Raw genomic sequence first — 22,119 nt, 5'->3', positions numbered from 1 at the left:
TTAATGGATAATTACCAAATTTCTGTAGCTATTTATAACACATCTGCTTACCGAAAGGGCACTTGCGGTATATAAGTGGAAGAAGGGCCCAACTCCAGCTATTAAGACCTGTACTTTTGCCAAACGTCATATATAATTTCGAATGTATGTAATACTGTATGTTCATGTATTAAAGGTCCCCTGAAGATGAAAACATTCTGCCTATAAAACTTTTACTACTACTACTACTACTACAAAAGTTGTTAGGGCGCAATTCGCAAAGGAAGCATCGTTGCGCTTACAATAAAAAACAAATACAGTCATAAGAAAACCAGTTCAGAATAAAACAGTTCAGAATAAATAAGTTTTGAGTCTCTGTTTGAAAAGAGTGACCGATGGCGAAAGTCTGATTTCTGTTGGTAATGAGTTCCAGCGCTTAACACCAGCTACAGGGAAACGACGATCACCGGCGACACTGATGGATCTATCAGCCAGGAGACGCGTGGTGTCATTACTTGATCTGAGAGTTCTTTGAGGAATATAAGGAGTCAGTTTGTTGGAGATGTTGTTGAGAGCAAGGTTGTTGAGAGACTTGAAGATATACAGAAGAATTTTGAAACTGATACGTTTATCAATGCTGAGCCAGTGGAGAGATGAGACTAATGGGTGAGCTTCGACTCGACGCCCAACGGCAAAGATGACACGCGCGGCGGAGTTCTGAAGTCTTTGGAGACGGCTTATGTCTTTTGCAGAGAGCTGAAGGAAGAGTGCGTTACAATAGTCGAGCCTGGAGAGTATCAGTGCTCTTACTGCATGATGGCAGGTCTCTTGATTGATGTAACACCGAATACGCCACAAGTTCTTTATCTGGAAGAGCGTATTTCTGCGGAGAATGTTAACATGAGCAGTAAGAGACATGTTGGAATCAAAGTGACAACCCAGGTTGCGAATGACAGAAGACAGATTGATTGTGGAGTCACCGATGGTGAGTTGAATGTTCTGTGTGTCCAGGAGCTTGAGATTATGATTTGATGCTGCAATGAAAAACTCAGTCTTGGAGTCGTTGAGTTTCAGATAATTGGCGGTGAGGCAAGATTTTATGTCAGCAATGCAGCATGATATCTTGTTCAAAGCCTTGATGATGTCGTCAGGATTACGCGGGTTAAAAAGCAACATACAATTGCGAGTCATCTGCATACTGATGGTAACCGATGCCGTGTTTCCTCGCAATTTCACCGATGGGCTTGGAATATGTGGTGAACAAAAGAGGTCCGAGGACTGATCCTTGTGGCAGTCCGAAATCAGTAGTAACTGGGTCTGACATGGTGCCGTTTATGTTCACACGTGATGACCATCCTTTAAGATATGAGCGAAACCACTCAAGGGCTGTCCCAGTTACAGCATATTTCTGCTTGAGACGGTTCAACAGTATGGCGTGATCCACCGTATCAAACGCCGCACTCATATCAAGGAGTATCAAGGAATATTTTCCAAATATTAAGTTTTTTCTTAATATCTCAGAAACAGTTTTGATGGAGTTGGGCCCTTCTTCCACTCAGGTATTCATTTGTAATCAAAGTGCATCCAGGAAGTGGAAAATACACATTGCTATACAGATTTGTAATAAAAGTGCACCCGAGAGGTGGAAAGCGCACATTGATGGATTTGTAATAAAAGTGCACCCTTTTTTTGGTGTCTAGGCTTTCACCGACAGACCCCTAGTTTCGAATTGCTGTCCGCACATCCCCGTCACTTCCAAAGTCGATTCCCCCACCGTATTACAGTTTCAGAGAGGTGAAATTTAGAGTTGGCTGAACCTAGGACCAGTGGCGGCGCTACGGGAGGGCAATATTTTTCTTCCCCCCCCCCCCAGTTTTCCCCCTCCCCACACTTTTGAGGGGAAAAAACCCCAAAATTACGTTTATTTCCACTTTTTGCGGCAATTTTGCTCAAATTTGTCGATTTTGACCCCTCCCCCACGAAATTCGCTTTTCCCCAATGCCCCCAGAAAAAGATTCCTGGTGCCGCCACTACCTAGGGCACACGTTGGAAATGTTTGTATTGTCCTATGGCGGGTGAAAGGGTAACTTACTTCATGAAATATGCTATCTGTGTTTTAATTAGAAATTGAGTAGGGTCTATATCCGGGTCTATATAGACTTCTCCGTAGTCCACTTGCCCATTTTGCATACTCTGGCTATTACATAAAGCATAAAACTCTGATTTATATTGATTTGTGTGCAACTGATAGATTTTCACATCTGTATCTGATCTTTTCAGGTACCGCACTCCCTCTGTTTGTTAGATTTTCGGGGTTCGCTATCAATAAACTGGTAGATTCCAAAATCAGAATTGTTCAGTATTAAAGTGAGCCATTATAATTATGCAAGATAATGTTGCATTCAATTACTTTTTTTGTCACTAATCATCTGATATTTTTAACTCTTTATGACCATTTTACTATATATTGAATACTTTAATTTTAATAAACATCAGTATAATTTTGAGTTCAAAGAAATGGGTTCATCATGACTAATAATAACATATTTTTAATAAAATTCGACTATGGCATAGTCTGGGTCTTATACTTCCCTTATTATTATGTGATAGAAAAGTGAGAAATGTTTTCTTCAGTTTGCTAATTTTATGATGCAAAAAAGTGCGGAATTTGTTTATTACTTTACAATATTGCATTTCTTATGTTTTTTATTATTTGCCGATGATAGTTAAGAATGTTTACATCACTTTGCACACTAGTCATTTTTATTTTGCATTATATTGTAAATGAAAAAGTAAGGATTTTTTCCATCACTTCATATATTTTTCTTGTTATGTATTATTATGTATAATCAAAAAGGTGGGGAATTTGTAATGACATAAACGCGAGGAAAACAAATAGGAATGTGTTCATCACTTTGCAAATTATTTGTTATGATGTTATAAAACATACAAAGTTTGCAAAAAGTTTTCCATTGTTTTGTGATGCAAAAAGTGATTAATTTTTTCATCAAATGACCAAGGTTGGTAAATAAAACGTTTGTGTTATAGTCGTTATACGTAGTTCTTGGGGCAAAACACATGCATGACAAGAGCAAGTTTTTATTTCGCTCAAATTAAAGGCCCATTCACTCATTTGCTCATCCGGACCGTACGATCGTAAAATTCATCGAAATTCAGCTTTTGGTACCTTTGTCATTGTCAATAAATGTGCTAACATAGCCTGCTAGTGGTGCAGCAGAAAGACGTGTATTTAAGACAAAATAAGGCATTTACATGTATCTGTAATTTATATACTAACAGTATATAAATTAGCTACATGTATTTGAATGGGGCAACAACTTCGTCAATACTGCTGTTTTCATCAGTCTGGATTTTTTTTTGCCATTTTTTTTTTTTTTTTTTTCATTTCGAAAATACCAAATGATAATTTGAATGACTTTATATTCTTCACTTTTAAGCAATTTATAAACAATTTTATTTTTTACACTTCCTTTGGGATCGCTGAATGTGCCTTTAATAACGTTGTTTTGTGCATTGCTCTCTTTCTCGACGTTAACCCGTTGCGAAAAACAAAAGACGCAGCTAGCCGTTAGCCGTTGTGTTTGTCGCAATGGAAACATGTCTGGAAGACGTCGGGACTATAATTGGGTACAGAAGTTTCTTATTTATTAACCACCTGCGACTATAAGAAAGTGACATATGCTTCACAGAGTTTCGGTACTTGAAGAAACTGTAATTTATTCGTTCTTAGTAGTAGTAAGAGTATGAGCGGCGTGAGCCGCGAATATTCTTACAAACTAGTAGCACCCACCAAAATGCTCTTATATTAAGGACGTGTGCTCTAACCAACTGTCCTGGTCTCAAACTTGTCATCAACTCCAATTTGTTTATCTATAAACCTGTCACCAATTCCAATTCCTTTACCTTTGACAAGAGTTGATCTATATGTAGGGTCAAGGCAGATAATTGGGGAAATCATTTTATGGGTCTGAAGGAGCAAGGTAGATGGTCATTGTATGTGTCTGGATTTATAGACTGGTTTTGACAGTTTGTTATTAAATGTGTAACAGCCTTGATTTCTTCCTGCACATTCATTTCCCATTTTGCCTGCTTTCCTACCTTCCTCCTTTTTTCTTTCTTCATTTATTTTCTTTCCTATCTTTCTTTCTTGCTGTTATTCTTTCATTCCTTCTGCTTAGGCCCTTCACAATTGATTCTTAGTTTCCTGTTTCATGGTTGAAAACAAGGGATGAGGCGACTTTTAATTATTAATTATTAATTATCTATTATTTTCTTTATTTTTAAGCAAGTGGTCGCAACCTACATCAACCCGTTTTCACAAGGAACATGCATTTAATTATTTTACAACTATGTTTGATTTTATACATAAGTAATGGTACAGTTATGTTCTTTGTTTATCCATCATTATAGTTGATATGATCAAAGTCTTTAAGTATCAAATGGAAGTCATTTAAGTTATTTTAAAAGAGAAAATCCAAAATAAAAATAAAATAATTAAATATTTTGTAATTCTCTACTTTGGACGCGGGCGGGAAACAGGAAACTAAGAATTAATTGTAAAGGGCCTTATGCATTTCTTTCTTTCCTTTCATTCTTCCTTTCTATTTTCTTTCTTTTTTTCTTTCGTTACTTCTTTTTACCTTCCTTTCAATTTTCTTTCTTTCTTTCTTTATTCCTTTCTTTCTTTCTTTCTTTTTCTTTCTTTCCTCAGCTTCAACCATAGGCCTTCATATTGTGATGTTTCAAACATCAGTCAAATATGGTACATATCTGTTGTCACTACTACTAATTGAAAGGTGGTGTCTTAACAAGAATGGTCTGGTTAGTTTTATATGTGAGGTGAAGGTCAGAGTAGTTGTCTTTGCAAATCCAAAATATTGGGTATTGGTTTTGCACCTACCTATGTTTACAACATCAATCTGTCTCAAAAATCTGTTATCGGTCAAGTATGTCACATATGTGTTGTCACTTAGTGATCTAATTGAAAGTGTTCTATAGAAAGTTCTCTTCCAAAAAGACAATACACAGTTCATATTGCATTGTACAATTTTAATATGGGAAATTATAGCACTGCTGGAAAAGGGTACGGTGTGCTACTATTATCTATACAATAAGGTGTATTACTTAAGCTTTGGTAAATGTTCTTATTAATATTATCTACAAAATGTATACAATCAGCTTTGATAGAAAAGAAAAACATGTTTTTCATACATATTGCAACTGGAATTTGTGGAAGATATTGGTTTATCCCTTATTTATTTCAATACATGAAATACAGTGCACTGTTTACATAACTAGATAAAATACTACGAAACCGAAGTAAGCAAATTAACGCTGTGCCCCAATCTTTAATTTGAGACATTAGTAAGTAAAATTGGTTCAGTTATTCCACAGATATAAATATATGCAAACCTGATGTATTCTTAGAGAATGAAATTGTGGTTCTTCGATAATAAAGACTGCCCAAAAAGTAACGCAGCTGTTATAAATACGCCTATAGCGTCAGAACTAATAATTGTGTTCACAATATTGCAGCATAGAAAGAAGGATGATTTATTTACGCGCATTTTGATACCCCATTTGTTCAATTTCGTGTAATATTAACAACACAGCAGTGTTTTTAAAGACAAATGCCCGAATTTAAAAGTTGCAGCTATTTCATGATTTGTATTGATTTGAAGACAGCGCGAAGATAAATGGAGGGTTTTACGTGGCACAATGCTTGTGTAATAACCATTGATCGCTGTAAACTGCAACTTTTAAATTCGGGTATTTTTCTTTAAAAGCACTACTGTGTTGTTAATATTGAACGACATTATACAAATAGGCCATCAAAATGCGCTCAAATAAATCATCCTTCTTTCTGTGCAGAAATCATCCTTCTTTCTGTGTAGAAATATTCTGAAACTATATAGGCGTATTTATAACGGCTGCGTTACTTTTTGTGCATACTTTAACTATCATGCGTAAAGTAAACAACACAAGTTTTAGCCAGTATTAATATTGAATTGACAATAAGAGAAAATCCGACAGCAAAGCTGTCTACTAAATACAATGCATCCATACAATCTTCAAAAACAGAAGTTATTTTTAAAGACGCTAAAACTAAATTACAAAATAAAGTGGTCAACATGTGGAGAATTTTATTCTGCGCATATTGATACCTTATTCGATGCAACTTTATTTCCCAAACTTATAGCAATTGAAAAAAGAGAGCTTTTCAAAGGTGACAAAGTTTTACACTGACGTTTCCCTCGAAGCACGCAGATTATGAACACAGCAGAGTTAGCCGTCATTTGTAACCCCGTACGTATAACAAAAGGGGGAAATATCAAAATGTGTCACTTTTGAACCTCTACATTTGCCATTCAAATAGTATGGCGGAATAAAGTTGCATCATGCTGAATAAAGTATCAAAATGCGCAAAACCAAATTCTCCATCTATCGACCATTTTATTTTTTATTGTTTTTTATTTTAGTTTTAGTGTCTTTAAGATATTGCTTCCGGTATAAATGTACGAGTACTTTTTTTCCTGTGTACGGGTACTTTTAGTGCGCCGTATAACTGATTTTTATTCGGGTGCGCCGTCGGATATCACATTTACCGGTGCACCCGGTCAATGTGTGAACCAATGTGACTGGCTGCACAAGTACTGTATTTTTCTCATATTGACCTGCTGCACCGGTAATGTGATATCCGACGGTTGTTAAAATAAAGGTTTTCCTGCCGGATAGTTCCGTAAAATGACAGCACACATTTTACTTACAATACAGATTATGTAACATATCAAGCATTTTCTTAACTTTTACAGTCCAACCTGTTTACATTGTTTAGAGGGACCATATAACACACATTATATATTCCTATTACACATGGAATACAGTATTTTGTACAAACAACATTCATCTATCCTTTCACTGTAGTTTCATTATTATTATTATACGGAATTGTCAAATAGAGGGATTCTTTGTCTCAAACAATAATTACTGTTATAATTGATAATCACCCATATACACTCCATTCACTCATACCCACTAACGCAATCACACCTGAATACCTCATCCTCACTAAAAAAGCCTCAGCACACTTTACAATCACCCCCTGGCAGGCTGGCAGAAGCTTACCGACCGAGGGAGTTGCAACACCCCGGACCGAAATACCGGGACAAAATTGAACAAACGTTGAAATGTGCTTCTTTCGTTGGCCGGGTTTTAGGCATTATCCTAATTTTGACCCATTTTAGCGCTAAAATTGCAAATCTTCGCACGCTTGGCGCGCATTTGTTCCAATGAAGTCATTTTAGTAGAGAGTCAGTTGGACGATTTATTTTGCCCTCCCCCGGCTTGGTGGCCTCGATACGCCCCTGCCCTATATACTCAAAAAACACAACTCAACCTACACACCACCCACACACACCACAACCCCCCCCACCCGCTCACCACTCCCGTATGTTTCCCTAAAGCGTATTTAATAGCACACAATATTTACATACATAAAAATAATTTACATGTACGTCCAAGACTAGGATTGTTCTTTTTATTATTTCTCCACCTGCTAGTTATTACACTATATTATCACATATACTCTCAGTGTCACACTGTAAACATATTTACAAGGGTGCATTTAATTCTAATTGAGAACCTAGTCACAAATGTAATAATACTTATCATGAAGACTTTACATTGGCCAAAAGAAATATTTGCTTATTCTTTGCCTCTCTTTGGAAGACAGGGTCAGCCGATCAGATTTTTAAAACTTTTATTGCCACCATTTAATCGGACTAACTATTTTAAAGGTGGTGACCCCATTGGTTTAGCATATTGTGCGAATAGTGTCAAATATCGTCCCTTATTAAAAAAAAACCCGAGAATATTTTCAGCGTAAATGTGATTAATTGACACAATTAGCAAGCCAATACGTTGGAACGCGGAGCGAGATGCATTCTCGTTACGATCAGTGTAAATCGTCCTAAATGATTTATTTAGAAATATTATATCGATTTGGAACGTCAAATTTTAGGATAATATTAAGTAAAATAGGATCTATTATGATACCAAAATCAACGATGAGGTAATTTGGGTAATGCTTGAAGCTGTCGATTGGGTCAAGAACCTTTAATAAATGAACGTGTGATTTAGGATGTTTTTCTACACAGTATATTACTTCATGTATGTTTTGAAACAGTTTAAAAGTGTGAACATGCACTGGTGTGAAGAGAAAGCACACTGGACTTTCCAAAATGGGGTTCGGTATTCTTTTGTACAGTAAAATTTGTATAGGATTAGAGTCGGTCGGGAAATGACAAGCATACATTTCTTTTGTCTAAGCGAATAAGTAAACGATTGTAAAAAGGAATAAATCAAAATGTCTTCATCACCATTTTTCCATGTCCAAGTCATTTTGTTCAATCACATGTCATGCCAATCTGTTAGAGTTGCAAGATAGTCACAAGTCACAAAAATACCGGTGACTTGAGTTCGACTCGAGTCCAAGTCACATTGACTCGAGTCTACATCCCTGCCCGCTTGTAAGTGTATAAATGACACATGTCTGAGCTATCTATCGCAGAGAGTAAATTTGGCATTCAGTTGTTTCTGGAACCTTTTCAGCAGTACTTTACCATCCCAAGTCACCTTACATTCTCTTATGTTCAGCAATTTTAGATGAGGCATATATTGCAGGGACTCGCATAATTTGTCAACTGACTGACCGATCTCATTATTAGCGCAACTTAAGAACAATGTCTCAATACTCAATTCTTTCGGTGATGGACATTGGTTATCAGTTTGTGTATCGCTCCTTGACGCACTTTGTTGTTCTAACATTTGGCCTGCCGTAATGAAACCATCAAACAGCACCGCGCATTGGGATGGAGTAAGCCCCCTGTAGCCATCGTATGATTTCCATACGTATGTATAATACCCTCTACCTAATTTTAAGGATTTCAGACCGGTCATGTACATGTATGCCTCGGCAAGTTTCCCCACCGAATCGCCTATCTCGTTGCATGACATATCTAGGACTTCTAGCGGCATCTTACTTTCGTTTCTCTGGCCTGCCACAATAAACCCATCAAACAACACAGCGCACTGGGATGGATTTAGCCTCGAAATATTGAGTGTTTTCAGACGCTTCATGTAAATATATGCTTGAGCAAGTTTACTAACTGAATCTCCAATTGCACAATCACATGTCAGTGATTCATACGGTAACCCATCATTGGATTGTTTGCATGCCTTAACTAACCCATCAAATAAAACCGCACTTTGTGTTGGACATAGCCCATGCAATTCTAGTGATCTTAAACGTGTCATGTACATGATTGCTTCTGTACGTTTGCTTACTAAATCGCCTATCTGCTGCTGAAATAACTTAAAGGACTCTAGTGCCAACCCATGTTCCATCGTCTTACCAACCGCAATTAACCCATCTAATAACGTGGCAAACTGGGATGGATTAAATTGTTGGAAGTCTAAATCTAGTGATTTCAAACGAGGCATGTACATGAAAGCTCGAGCAAGCGTTCCGACCGAATAACCTAACGTACTATATCGTAACGTCAAGACCTCTAGCGGCGAACCTCTGCTGTCTCGCTTCCCTGCTGCAATTAGTCCATCAAACAAAATCTCACATTGATGAGGTTCCAAAGCACAGTGTAGTTTTAAGCATTTCAGGTGCGGCATATAACTATAGGCACGTACAAAGATATCTATGAAATCGCCTATATCATACCCTGCAAATTCCAGTTCTTGAAGCTGTGAACTGTAAGGACTCGCTCTTAACTCGATATTAGAATCGTTCCCTTTCATGCAATTGCATTTCTGCGTGTTCTGCAATGATTCAAGAAGTTCGCGACATTCCTCTTCCCCTCGATTATCGGATTCTCCTGCTTTTAAACTTATATGTTTGATGTGTGGCATATACTTCACTGCTCTAAGGAGCTTGGCGGTTTCACCAGATTTAAGATCTGTAAAGCGCATTTTTACAAATGGTAAACAAATCTCGGAAGAAGGAATAGATTCTTGATGCCTAGAACACTGAATCTTATTTTCAATCAAATTACCTGCGCGGCATATTTCACTGATTATTGCTGTGCATACCGAATCTGACCACCAAGAGGCCACCAGTTCTATTTGTTTTAGTGATGGGTAGGAAATAACACCAGACCACTCCCCACGTATAAAAACTCCACTTATGATCAGTTTAGTGAGAGATGGTAGTGATGAAAATAAACGGAAAAACTCTTTTGCATAACACAATGCCAATTTTGAGTGGCCATATATTTGTAATTCTTGTAGCCGAGGCAAGGTGATTGCATTAATCAACGTACCGGTACCACGTAAAAATACATTCGCCAATGTCAAGTTTGACAGAGATGGCAAGGAAGAAAGAAATTGAGAAAATAGTTGGATATCACAAAAAACTTCTTTGAAAAATAACTCCGAAAGTGAGCTTCCAGTGAATTGTTGCTTGGGCAATATGTTCAGAAATGACGTGATATCTGTTCTACTAAACCGTTCGTTTTCAATCACATGTAAAGCAGATAACATTGGCATTGAACAAATCATTTTTGCAGCTTGTTTGTCATTTTGACATACTTCGATCCTTGCCTTCTCGACATCATCCAACCAGCTCTTCCCCTGACCTCTCTTGGCCATTGTTTCTTTTTGTAAATCTAAGTAGCGGTCCAATATTTCGAGAAACTCTTGCGATGAATACTTTCCTTCACCAATACAAACGCAGCTGTACAAAGGTTTCATAAGCGCGTGTAGTTTTTGATTTTGATTGTTTGTTTTCATATTCAATTCAGCCTCATGGAGGAGAAAAAGAGGCAGTTGTTGACATTCATTTTTATCAATACTACGGATCTCGCCCTCATTGTCTCTTAGCCATTCATGCTGGCACATTATTTGAACAACATGCGGCAGGATGACTTCAGCCGCGGTATTACTCAGCCCACAAGCAAACCTCAAAACATATTCCATTTGAAACACATTTCTTTTGGTTATTCGACATAGATACGATTTGAATGTATTCATATCTCTATCGACCAACTTTGACCAGTACAAGGCAGCGCATATTTCTTGGAACGTTTTATGTAGAAATGTAACACTATTTGAGACAGTTGTTCTAGACCTTTGTCTTTGTTTAACTACTACACCTAGCGATAGGGCATCTTCTAGGTGTTGTTTTTTAAATTCATTCGCTTTAAATACTAACCTGTCTTCCAACAATCCAATAATTGCTATTTCACCAATATGAAATAGTACTTTATCGACCCAATCATGAAGCTCTTCAGTTGAGTCATACATATCATCATCTGTGGTAGCTTTGGCGTATTTGTGCCTTGCTAAGTGCATTATAACACATGTGTATAAGGCAGTAATACTCAATGGGAGTGTTTGGCTTTCAACCCAAAGCAGACACAACATTGATAGAATGATAGGTATAGATGAAAGTTGTAAAAGACGAGTTGACTTAGCAAGAAGGTCGTGAAAACCAAGGGCACAATCAGTTGAATTGCGTTCCTTGTTTTGCATGAACTTCTTGACATACTTTTGCCTACTGTTTTCTGCGAACCCTTTGACTTCAACCTGTAGATACGAGCCATAGTTACGGCAAAATGTACCGACTTGGTTGGGTCGAGTGGTTACAATGACACACGCTTCGGTCAATGATTTACTACGCAACACATGTCGTACCGCTTTACATTGGTGAAAATCAGCCGAGGCCTCGTCATATCCATCAAACAAAATGGCCACTGAACTAGCATTTGATTGAAGGTATGCACGCAAACCATCACCTGATACATCTGGTAGTAATTGATCTTGAATGATACCTACAAGATCTGTGTCGGTATCAATCTCATTGATTGCAATAGCAAAGACTAATTCAAATCTTGATATTGGTGAGTCTTGCTTCTTACATGCCCAATCATATGCTAGTTTAGACATTGCGGTTGATTTGCCAGCTCCTGGCTTTCCTCTTACAAGGATACGTTTGACTAATTCTTTTTCTTCACTCTTTTCCTTTAATCGCTCAATACATACAATATCCCCGTACGAGTTCATTTCTCGACAAATTACCCCAGAAGGTTTTTGATCTTCTTCGATGATTTCCAAGTTGACAAAGAGGTCTTCCATCTTGGCGAACTTTTCTGGCATACCAGGTACTAGTGGTATCTTACCTCTCGTTTCTTTGTATTCTTCCATTAATTGTCTTCTAACCGATTGTAAATCAAAATCAGGAGATTCTACACATTGAATGCAAAGGAAAATGTAAAACAATAATGATCAGTAATTATCATCTTTGTACCAAAATGATTGGTATCCATTACCTTTGGTACCCATTACCTTTGTTGTCAAATGAAACGCCTGCTGTGTCCAAATTCAACATTAGATCCTCGTGAAATGACTCCTATTTATAGTTTTGTGACCTTTTATCTTATAAATCTACAAATAAGGTGGCTGTTATGCTGCATTTTGATGTGGCAGTCTTGGCCATGCTCAAATTGATGGTAGCAATTATTTTGATACACCCTGTATGTGACGCGATCTGATCCAACCAGGTCAAAGGTGACAACTGTGGAATTGAGTATACAGGCAAAAATAGGACAAGGACAATCAATAAGATTATTACATAAGTCATTATGGATTCAGAAAATGTATAGTTTGATTTATCTACCGAAAAATCAAAGGACGCATTTTTGGCTCAATGTGGGTCAAATATATAAAAGTACTCCGATCCGGGACTCCGATTTCGACAAAAGAGGTGTCAAAATGTTCGTTTTGATATAACAATTCAAATAAAATAGTTTTGGCCACAGATCTTATCTTAATCAATTAAATGAAGGTTTTGATTTAGGGATGTTGGCATCTAGTCAAAGAAAAGGTCTTATCACATTGTTGCATAAAGGTAAAGATTTAGCTAGGGAGAGCTATTGTTCAAAATGGTATCGTATTGGATTTTTCCCTTTGGAGAAGGGTGTATACGTCAAGGTTGTTCCCTTTCTGCACTATTGTTTATAATATTTATTGAAGTTTTAGCTTGTAAAATATATAAGATAAGAATAAGAACATAAATGGCATAAAACTTTCCCTTCATAATTATTGTAAAGTGAAGTGCGTATATCAATGTACACCAATACTATACGTCAGTGGTGTAACTAGGAGGCAGGGGAGGGCAACGTGCCCCGAGCGTCACCCTTAGGGGGCGCCAAATTGACCAATTCAACATCGATTCTGCGCCCCTCCAGGCGATGAAAGTCAAAATTTTCAAGAATTGTTTCAAGAATTGGGGGGGGGGCATTATGTATCCTTAGCCCTGTGCGCCACAACCCCTAGCTACGCCACTGCCCGCGTCTAATATATTCTGGGGGGTAGGGCGCCAATTTTGTTTCTTGCCCCGGGCACTACCAACCCTAGTTACGCCACTGCTTTACGTGTATTTTCAACTGTATCATTCAACAAAAACGGAAGCCATGTGGATTGGATCTTGTAGAACAGAACAAGTCAAAGAACTTGTTTTATGAGTTAAAATAAAAATTATACCCAAATAATACTGTTAAATCACTCGGTGTATATTTTAGTTGTACTAAGTCTGCAAATGAGAAACCTGAAAACTGGGCGGGAAAAATAATGAAGATTCAAAATATTATTCACGCGTGGATAAAGAGACACCTGACAATGGTTAGCAATTGTGACAAAGGGTCAACTCTCGTAGCAACTAAGATATATCCAGTTAAATCTGCCAGAACATGTAATAAACGAAATTAATACTGCCATCTTTCAATTTGTTTAGGAGTGGTCAAGGGAAAGAACAGGTAAAGAGGAAAACTCTGATAAAATGAGTATGGTGGAATATTATATACCTTCCTCATTTTCTGGACTCGTTTAAATATTCTTAGATTGAAAGATTGAAAAATGAATGAGGCTACTTGGAAAAACATTGCATCATTGGGTTATTCCAGTTGAAATCCACACCACCCTTGTGGAAGATTTTGGAAATATCTGCCACAGGGGGAGTATGAATTTTAAAAGGAATGGGCACATTGGGTAGCTCCATTTGAATTTCATACACCCTCTGAGAAAGATTCAACCTGAATCTTCCACAAAGGAAGGATGAGTTTCAAATGGAGCTGCTAATGCTCCTTTTTTAATGTGTTAATTCCATTTGAAATTCATACTGCCTCTGTGGAAGATATTTCCAAAATCTTCCACAGAGGGAGTGTGGATTTTAATTGGAATAGCCCATTGTATGAACTTCAAAAAATCCCGTCATTCTTTAAATGAAATTGAACAAAGCATCAACAGTGTCTGTGCAGTGTGTGTGAGTTGGGGCGCGTTTGTGTATGTGCGGCGGGGGTGAGTTGGTGTGTGTTTGGGTAAGTGGGTGTGTACCTTTTCGTTTCGTCTTTCCTCCAATATTGATAACCATCTCCTGGGCATGATAGTTGTCACCAGTCACTAAATTCTGATGTTGTATGTTGATGGTTTCACCTTGAATAGAGGCTGGAATGACGGTTCTTGGTAATGTTCTGTTGTCCATCATTTCACCTGCTAGAATGGCAAATTTCAATGTATTAAAAAGATATATAGTGCAATAAATGGGTTTATCCTTCGTGTAAGAGAGCACGAATTATTTATTTTATTCTTTGTTATATGTTTAACTGCACGAAATATACAGACACAAAATTGGTATTTTGTTTATTTGTTTATTCTGTGTTTTATGTCTAACTTTCATATACTTTATATGTAACTACTTCGTCCTGCTTTGTATATTTGTAGCTACTTCGTCCTGGCACTGTGACACTGTGCCAGGCAAAGCCACACATTACTTTCACGTGCGTGTCAATGCACCATTCACTTTAATACTTTGTATATTTATTATCTACTCCGTCCTGGCACTGTGACACTGTGCCAGGCAAGACAATCATTGCTTTTATGTGTGTACCAATGCGCCAGTCACTTTAATACTTTGTATATTTGTAGCTACTTCGTCCTGGCACTGTGACACTGTGACAGGCAAGCCACACATAACTTTCACATGGTCAATGCACCATTCACTTTAATATATTGTATATTTGTAGCTACTTCGTCCTGGCACTGTGACACTGTGCCAGGCAAGACAATCATTACTTTCACTTGTGTACCAATGTGCCAGTCACTTTAATTAATACTTTCTATATTTGTAGCTACTTCGTCCTGGTCCTGGCACTGTGACACTGTGCCAGGCAAGACAATCATTGCTTTCACGTGTGTACCAATGCGCCAATCACTTTAATACTTTTGTATATTTATATCTACTCCGTCCTGGCACTGCGATACTGTGCCAGGCAAGACAATCATTGCGTTTATGTGTGTACCAATGCACCAGTCACTTTAATACTTTGTATATTTGTAGCAACTTCGTCCTGGCACTATGACACTGTGCCAGGCAAGCCAATCATTGCTTTCACGTGTGTGTCAATGCGCCAGTCACTTTAACACTTTGTGTATTTGTAGCTACTTCGTCCTGGCACTGTGACACTGTGCCAGGCAAGACAATCATTACTTTCACTTGTGTACCAATGTGCCAGTCACTTTAATTAACACTTTGTGTATTTGTAGCTACTTCGTCCTGGCACTGTGACACTGTGCCAGGCAAGCCACACATTACTTTCACGTGCGTGTCAATAATGCACCATTCACTTTAATACTTTGTATATTTGTAGCTACTTCGTACTGGCACTGTGACACTGTGCCAGGCAAGACAATCATTACTTTCACGTGTGCACCAATGTGCCAGTCACTTTAATTAATACTTTCTATATTTGTAGCTACTTCGTCATGGTCCTGGCACTGTGACACTGTGCCAGGCAAGGCAATCATTGCTTTCACGTGTGTAGCAATGCGCCAATCACTTTAATACTTTTGTATATTTATATCTACTCCGTCCTGGCACTGTGACACTGTGCCAGGCAAGACAATCATTGCTTTTATGTGTGTACCAATGCGCCAGTCACTTTAATACTTTGTATATTTGTAGCTACTTCTCCTGGCACTGTGACACTGTGCCAGGCAAATAATCATTGCTTTCACGTGTGTGCCCGGCGTGTGTGTCAATGCGCTAGGCACTTTAACACTTTGTATATTTATAACTACTTCGTCCTGGCACTGTGACACTGTGCCAGGCAAGACAATCATTGCTTTCACGTGTGTACCAATGCACCAGTCACTTTAACACTTTGTTTATTTATAACTACTTCGTCCTGGCACTGTGACACTGTGCCAGGCAAGACACCCATAACTTTCACATGGTCAATGCACCATTCACTTTAATACATTGTATATTTGTAGCTACTTCGTCCTGGCACTGTGACACTGTGCCAGGCAAGACAATCATTACTTTCACTTGTGCACCAATGTGCCAGTCACTTTAATTAATACTTTCTATATTATTTTGTAGCTACTTCGCCATGGTCCTGGCACTGTGACACTGTGCCAGGCAAGGCAATCATTGCTTTCACGTGTGTACCAATGCGCCAATCACTTTAATACTTTTGTATATTTATATCTACTCCGTCCTGGCACTGTGACACTGTGTCAGGCAAGACAATCATTGCTTTTATGTGTGTACCAATGCGACAGTCACTTTAATACTTTGTATATTTGTAGCTACTTCGTCCTGGCACTGTGACACTGTGCCAGGCAAGACAATCATTGCTTTTATGTGTGTACCAATGCGCCAGTCACTTTAATACTTTGTATATTTGTAGCTACTTCTCCTGGCACTGTGACACTGTGCCAGGCAAGCCAATCATTGCTTTCACGTGTGTGCCCGGCGTGTGTGTCAATGCGCTAGGCACTTTAACACTTTGTATATTTATAACTACTTCGTCCTGGCACTGTGACACTGTGCCAGGCAAGACAATCATTGCTTTCACGTGTGTACCAATGCACCAGTCACTTTAACACTTTGTATATTTATAACTACTTCGTCCTGGCACTGTGACACTGTGCCAGGCAAGCCACACATAACTTTCACATGGTCAATGCACCATTCACTTTAATACATTGTATATTTGTAGCTACTTCGTCCTGGCACTGTGACACTGTGCCAGGCAAGACAATCATTGCTTTCACGTGTGTACCAATGCACCAGTCACTTTAACACTTTGTATATTTATAACTACTTCGTCCTGGCACTGTGACACTGTGCCAGGCAAGCCACACATAACTTTCACATGGTCAATGCACCATTCACTTTAATACTTTGTATATTTGTAGCTACTTCGTCCTGGCACTGTGACACTGTGCCAGGCAAGCCACACATTACTTTCACGTGCGTGTCAATAATGCACCATTCACTTTAATACTTTGTATATTTGTAGCTACTTCGTACTGGCACTGTGACACTGTGCCAGGCAAGACAATCATTACTTTCACGTGTGCACCAATGTGCCAGTCACTTTAATTAATACTTTCTATACTTGTAGCTACTTCGTCCTGGTCCTGGCACTGTGACACTGTGCCAGGCAAGACAATCATTGCTTTCAGGTGTTTACCAATACGCCATCCGCCAGTCACTTTAATACTTTGTATATTTGTAGCTACTTCGTCCTGGCACTGTGACACTGTGCCAGGCAAGCCACACATTACTTTCACGTGTGTGTCAATGCGCCAGGCACTTTAACACTTTGTATATTTATAACTACTTCGTCCTGGCACTGTGACACTGTGCCAGGCAAGACAATCATTGCTTTCACGTGTTTACCAATACGCCATGCGCCAGTCACTTTAATACTTTTGTATATTTATATCTACTCCGTCCTGGCACTGTGACACTGTGTCAGGCAAGACAATCATTGCTTTTATGTGTGTACCAATGCGACAGTCACTTTAATACTTTGTATATTTGTAGCTACTTCGTCCTGGCACTGTGACACTGTGCCAGGCAAGACAATCATTGCTTTCACGTGTGTACCAATGCACCAGTCACTTTAACACTTTGTATATTTATAACTACTTCGTCCTGGCACTGTGACACTGTGCCAGGCAAGCATAACTTTCACATGGTCAATGCACCATTCACTTTAATACTTTGTATATTTGTAGCTACTTCGTCCTGGCACTGTGACACTGTGCCAGGCAAGCACATTACTTTCACGTGCGTGTCAATAATGCACCATTCACTTTAATACTTTGTATATTTGTAGCTACTTCGTACTGGCACTGTGACACTGTGCCAGGCAAGACAATCATTACTTTCACGTGTGCACCAATGTGCCAGTCACTTTAATTAATACTTTCTATACTTGTAGCCACTTCGTCCTGGTCCTGGCACTGTGACACTGTGCCAGGCAAGACAATCATTGCTTTCACGTGTTTACCAATACGCCATCCGCCAGTCACTTTAATACTTTGTATATTTGTAGCTACTTCGTCCTGGCACTGTGACACTGTGCCAGGCAAGCCACACATTACTTTCACGTGTGTGTCAATGCGCCAGGCACTTTAACACTTTATATATTTATAACTACTTCGTCCTGGCACTGTGACACTGTGCCAGGCAAGACAATCATTGCTTTCACGTGTTTACCAATACGCCATGCGCCAGTCACTTTAATACTTTGTATATTTGTAGCTACTTCGTCCTGGCACTGTGACACTGTGCCAGGCAAGCCACACATTACTTTCACGTGTGTGTCAATGCGCCAGGCACTTTAACACTTTGTATATTTATAACTACTTCGTCCTGGCACTGTGACACTGTGCCAGGCAAGCCACACATAACTTTCACATGGTCAATGCACCATTCACTTTAATACATTGTATATTTGTAGCTACTTCGTCCTGGCACTGTGACACTGTGCCAGGCAAGACAATCATTACTTTCACTTGTGTACCAATGTGCCAGTCACTTTAATTAATACTTTCTATATTTGTAGCTACTTCGTCCTGGTCCTGGCACTGTGACACTGTGCCAGGCAAGGCAATCATTGCTTTCACGTGTGTACCAATGCGCCAGTCACTTTAATACTTTATATATTTGTAGCTACTTCGTCCTGGCACTGTGACACTGTGCCAGGCAAGCCACACATTACTTTCACGTGTGTGTCAATGCGCCAGGCACTTCAACACTTTGTATATTTATAACTACTTCGTCCTGGCACTGTGACACTGTGCCAGGCAAGACAATCATTGCTTTCACGTGTTTACCAATACGCCATGCGCCAGTCACTTTAATACTTTGTATATTTGTAGCTACTTCGTCCTGGCACTGTGACACTGTGCCAGGCAAGCCACACATTACTTTCACGTGTGTGTCAATGCGCCAGGCACTTTAACACTTTGTATATTTATAACTACTTCGTCCTGGCACTGTGACACTGTGCCAGGCAAGCCACACATAACTTTCACATGGTCAATGCACCATTCACTTTAATACATTGTATATTTGTAGCTACTTCGTCCTGGCACTGTGACACTGTGCCAGGCAATACAATCATTACTTTCACTTGTGTACCAATGTGCCAGTCAGTTTAATTAATACTTTCTATATTTGTAGCTACTTCGTCCTGGTCCTGGCACTGTGACACTGTGCCAGGCAAGGCAATCATTGCTTTCACGTGTGTACCAATGCGCCAGTCACTTTAATACTTTATATATTTGTAGCTACTTCGTCATGACACTGTGACACTGTGCCAGGCAAGACAATCATTACTTTAACGTGTGTACCAATGCGCCAATCACTTTAATACTTTTGTATATTTACAACTATTCCGCCCTGGCACTGTTACACTGTGCCAGGCAAGTCAATCATTACTTTAACGTGTGTACCAATGCGCCAATCGCTTTAATAGTTTTGAATATTTGTAGCTACTACTCCGTCCTGGCACTGTGACACTGTGCCAGGCAATCCACTCATTGCTTTCACGTGTCTGTCAATGCACCAGTCACTCTGATACTGTATATATTTATAACTACTTCGTCCTGGCACTGTGACACTGTGCCAGGCAAACACATAACTTTCACATGGTCAATGCACCATTCACTTTAATACTTTGTATATTTGTAGCTAATTCGTCCTGGCACTGTTACACTGTGCCAGGCAAGTCAATCATTACTTTAACGTGTGTACCAATGCGCCAATCACTTTAATAGTTTTGAATATTTGTAGCTACTACTCCGTCCTGGCACTGTGACACTGTGCCAGGCAAGCCAATCATTGCTTTCACGTGTGTGTCAATGCACCAGTCACTCTGATACTTTATATATTTATAACTACTTCGTCCTGGCACTGTGACACTGTGCCAGGCAAGCCACACATAACTTTCACATGGTCAATGCACCATTCATTTTAATACTTTGTATTTTATAGCTAATTCGTCCTGGCACTGTGACACTGTGCCAGGCAAGCCAATCATTGCTTTCACGTGTGTGTCAATGCACCAGTCACTCTGATACTGTATATATTTATAACTACTTCGTCCTGGCACTGTGACACTGTGCCAGGCAAGCCACACATAACGTTCACATGGTCAATGCACCATTCACTTTAATACTTTGTATATTTGTAGCTACTTCGTCCTGGCACTGTGACACTGTGCCAGGCAAGCCCACATTACTTTCACGTGTGTGTCAATAATGCACCATTCACTTTAATACTTTGTATATTTGTAGCTAATTCGTCCTGGCACTGTGACACTGTGCCAGGCAAGACAATCATTACTTTCACGTGTGTACCAATGCGTCAGTCACTTTAATACTTTCTATATTTCGTCCTGGTCCTGGCACTGTGACACTGTGCCAGGCAAGCCAGTCATTACTTTCACGTTTGTACCAATGCGCCAATCACTTGAATACTTTTGTATATTTACAACTATTCCGTCCTGGCACTGTGACACTGTGCCAGGCAAGACAAACATTACTTTCACGTGTGTACCAATGCGGCAGTCACTTTAATACTTTGTATATTTGTAGCTACTTCATCCTGGTCCTGGCACTGTGACACTGTGCCAGGCAAGACAATCATTGCTTTCACGTGTATACCAATGCGCCAGTCACTTTAATACTTTGTATATATATATTTGTAGCTACTTCGACCTGCCACTGTGACACTGTGCCAGGCAAGCCACACATTACTTTCACGTGTGTGTCAATGCCATGCGTATGAATTTTGGTACTATTACCTCAAAAATGTCATTGGCTATATAACTTAATCAATTTCAGCGATTTTAATGCAGTCTTTTCAGATGCCTTGCAAATAAATAGTTACTCTTTTAGGCGTGGCATGGCTCTGAAGAGCCAAGACAAATCTTGGAAACTCGATTATCTGTGGGCCACTCTCGACATTTTGTGAAAAGTCGTTAGAGCGTTGGGACAGGCATAGCATCTGCTATCTACTGAAGACAGCGACATTCACAGAATTAGTCAATTCTGATTGGTTTGTCTGCTTTTGTGCACACACAGTGATTTTCCTCACTTGTTCCCAGACTTGTTCCATTGTACTTTTGTATTGCTTACCTGACACTGCTGTGGGTTCTGCAATTGGTCACATTTGGCCATCGAACTTTACTATTTTTATTTTGTTGTTCAGTTTAGCGTGTCGATCTGTATACGTATGTACACATCATGTTAGTATAATTTATCTTGCACTTGTGCACAATTCTGAAAACCTGAATTGCTACACATGGAATGCCCAATCTATTAACATGATTAAAAGCTGCCGATGTTTGTGATTTTATTATGAGTCAAAAGTTAAATACATGTATTGGAGGCATAGCTATTAAAGGAGAAATTGAAGGGCGTTTTGTGATCCACAGCCTCATCCCCACAATTTTCTCAAAAAAAGTTGAGATTTTTATACCACTGGAAACCTCTGGCTACATAATGTTTATAAACTTTCTTGCAGATTAATTCATTTTAATAGCAAAAACATTGTCAAATTTGTATTTTGTTCTGGTTCCGTCAAATTTTAATTTTGTTATTCTTTATTCAAAAGTTGAAATAATATTAGTAATAACTGCCGGGAAGGGTTGCTGTCCATTTTACATGTTTTAAGTTGAAATAACAAGTGAAAGACACATCTCTAGTTATTTTGGCCATTTAACATGCAATTCTATGGGAGGATATATT

The 22,119-nt window shown here is 38.9% G+C and overlaps 2 protein-coding genes across 3 annotated transcripts in view; both read right to left on the bottom strand.

The window, feature by feature from the left end:
• Positions 1–330: 330 nt before the first annotated feature.
• On the bottom strand, positions 331–1,176 carry LOC140147044 (uncharacterized). Its single transcript, XM_072168817.1, has one exon. The coding sequence runs from the start codon at positions 1,174–1,176 to the stop codon at positions 331–333; it is 846 nt and encodes a 281-aa protein (XP_072024918.1).
• A 6,833-nt stretch (positions 1,177–8,009) lies between these two features.
• The window catches only part of LOC140147950 (uncharacterized), a 46,275-nt gene continuing 32,165 nt past the window's right edge, over positions 8,010–22,119 (bottom strand). The window contains exons 2-3 of one of the 2 annotated variants that reach the window (XM_072169742.1): positions 14,401–14,559; positions 8,010–12,254 (exon numbers count right to left, since the gene is read on the bottom strand). In XM_072169742.1, the coding sequence (XP_072025843.1) occupies positions 8,557–12,254; positions 14,401–14,559 (3,857 nt within the window). In that variant the 3' untranslated portion in view covers positions 8,010–8,556. The remainder of the gene's footprint in view (positions 12,255–14,400; positions 14,560–22,119) is intronic. The other variant, XM_072169743.1, reaches the window with a different exon arrangement.

Source organism: Amphiura filiformis, chromosome 3, assembly GCF_039555335.1.
Source record: "Amphiura filiformis chromosome 3, Afil_fr2py, whole genome shotgun sequence".
NCBI lineage: Eukaryota > Metazoa > Echinodermata > Ophiuroidea > Amphilepidida > Amphiuridae > Amphiura > Amphiura filiformis.
Note: the sequence above shows the minus strand (reverse complement) of the source record. Positions and strands in the feature narration are given on the sequence as shown.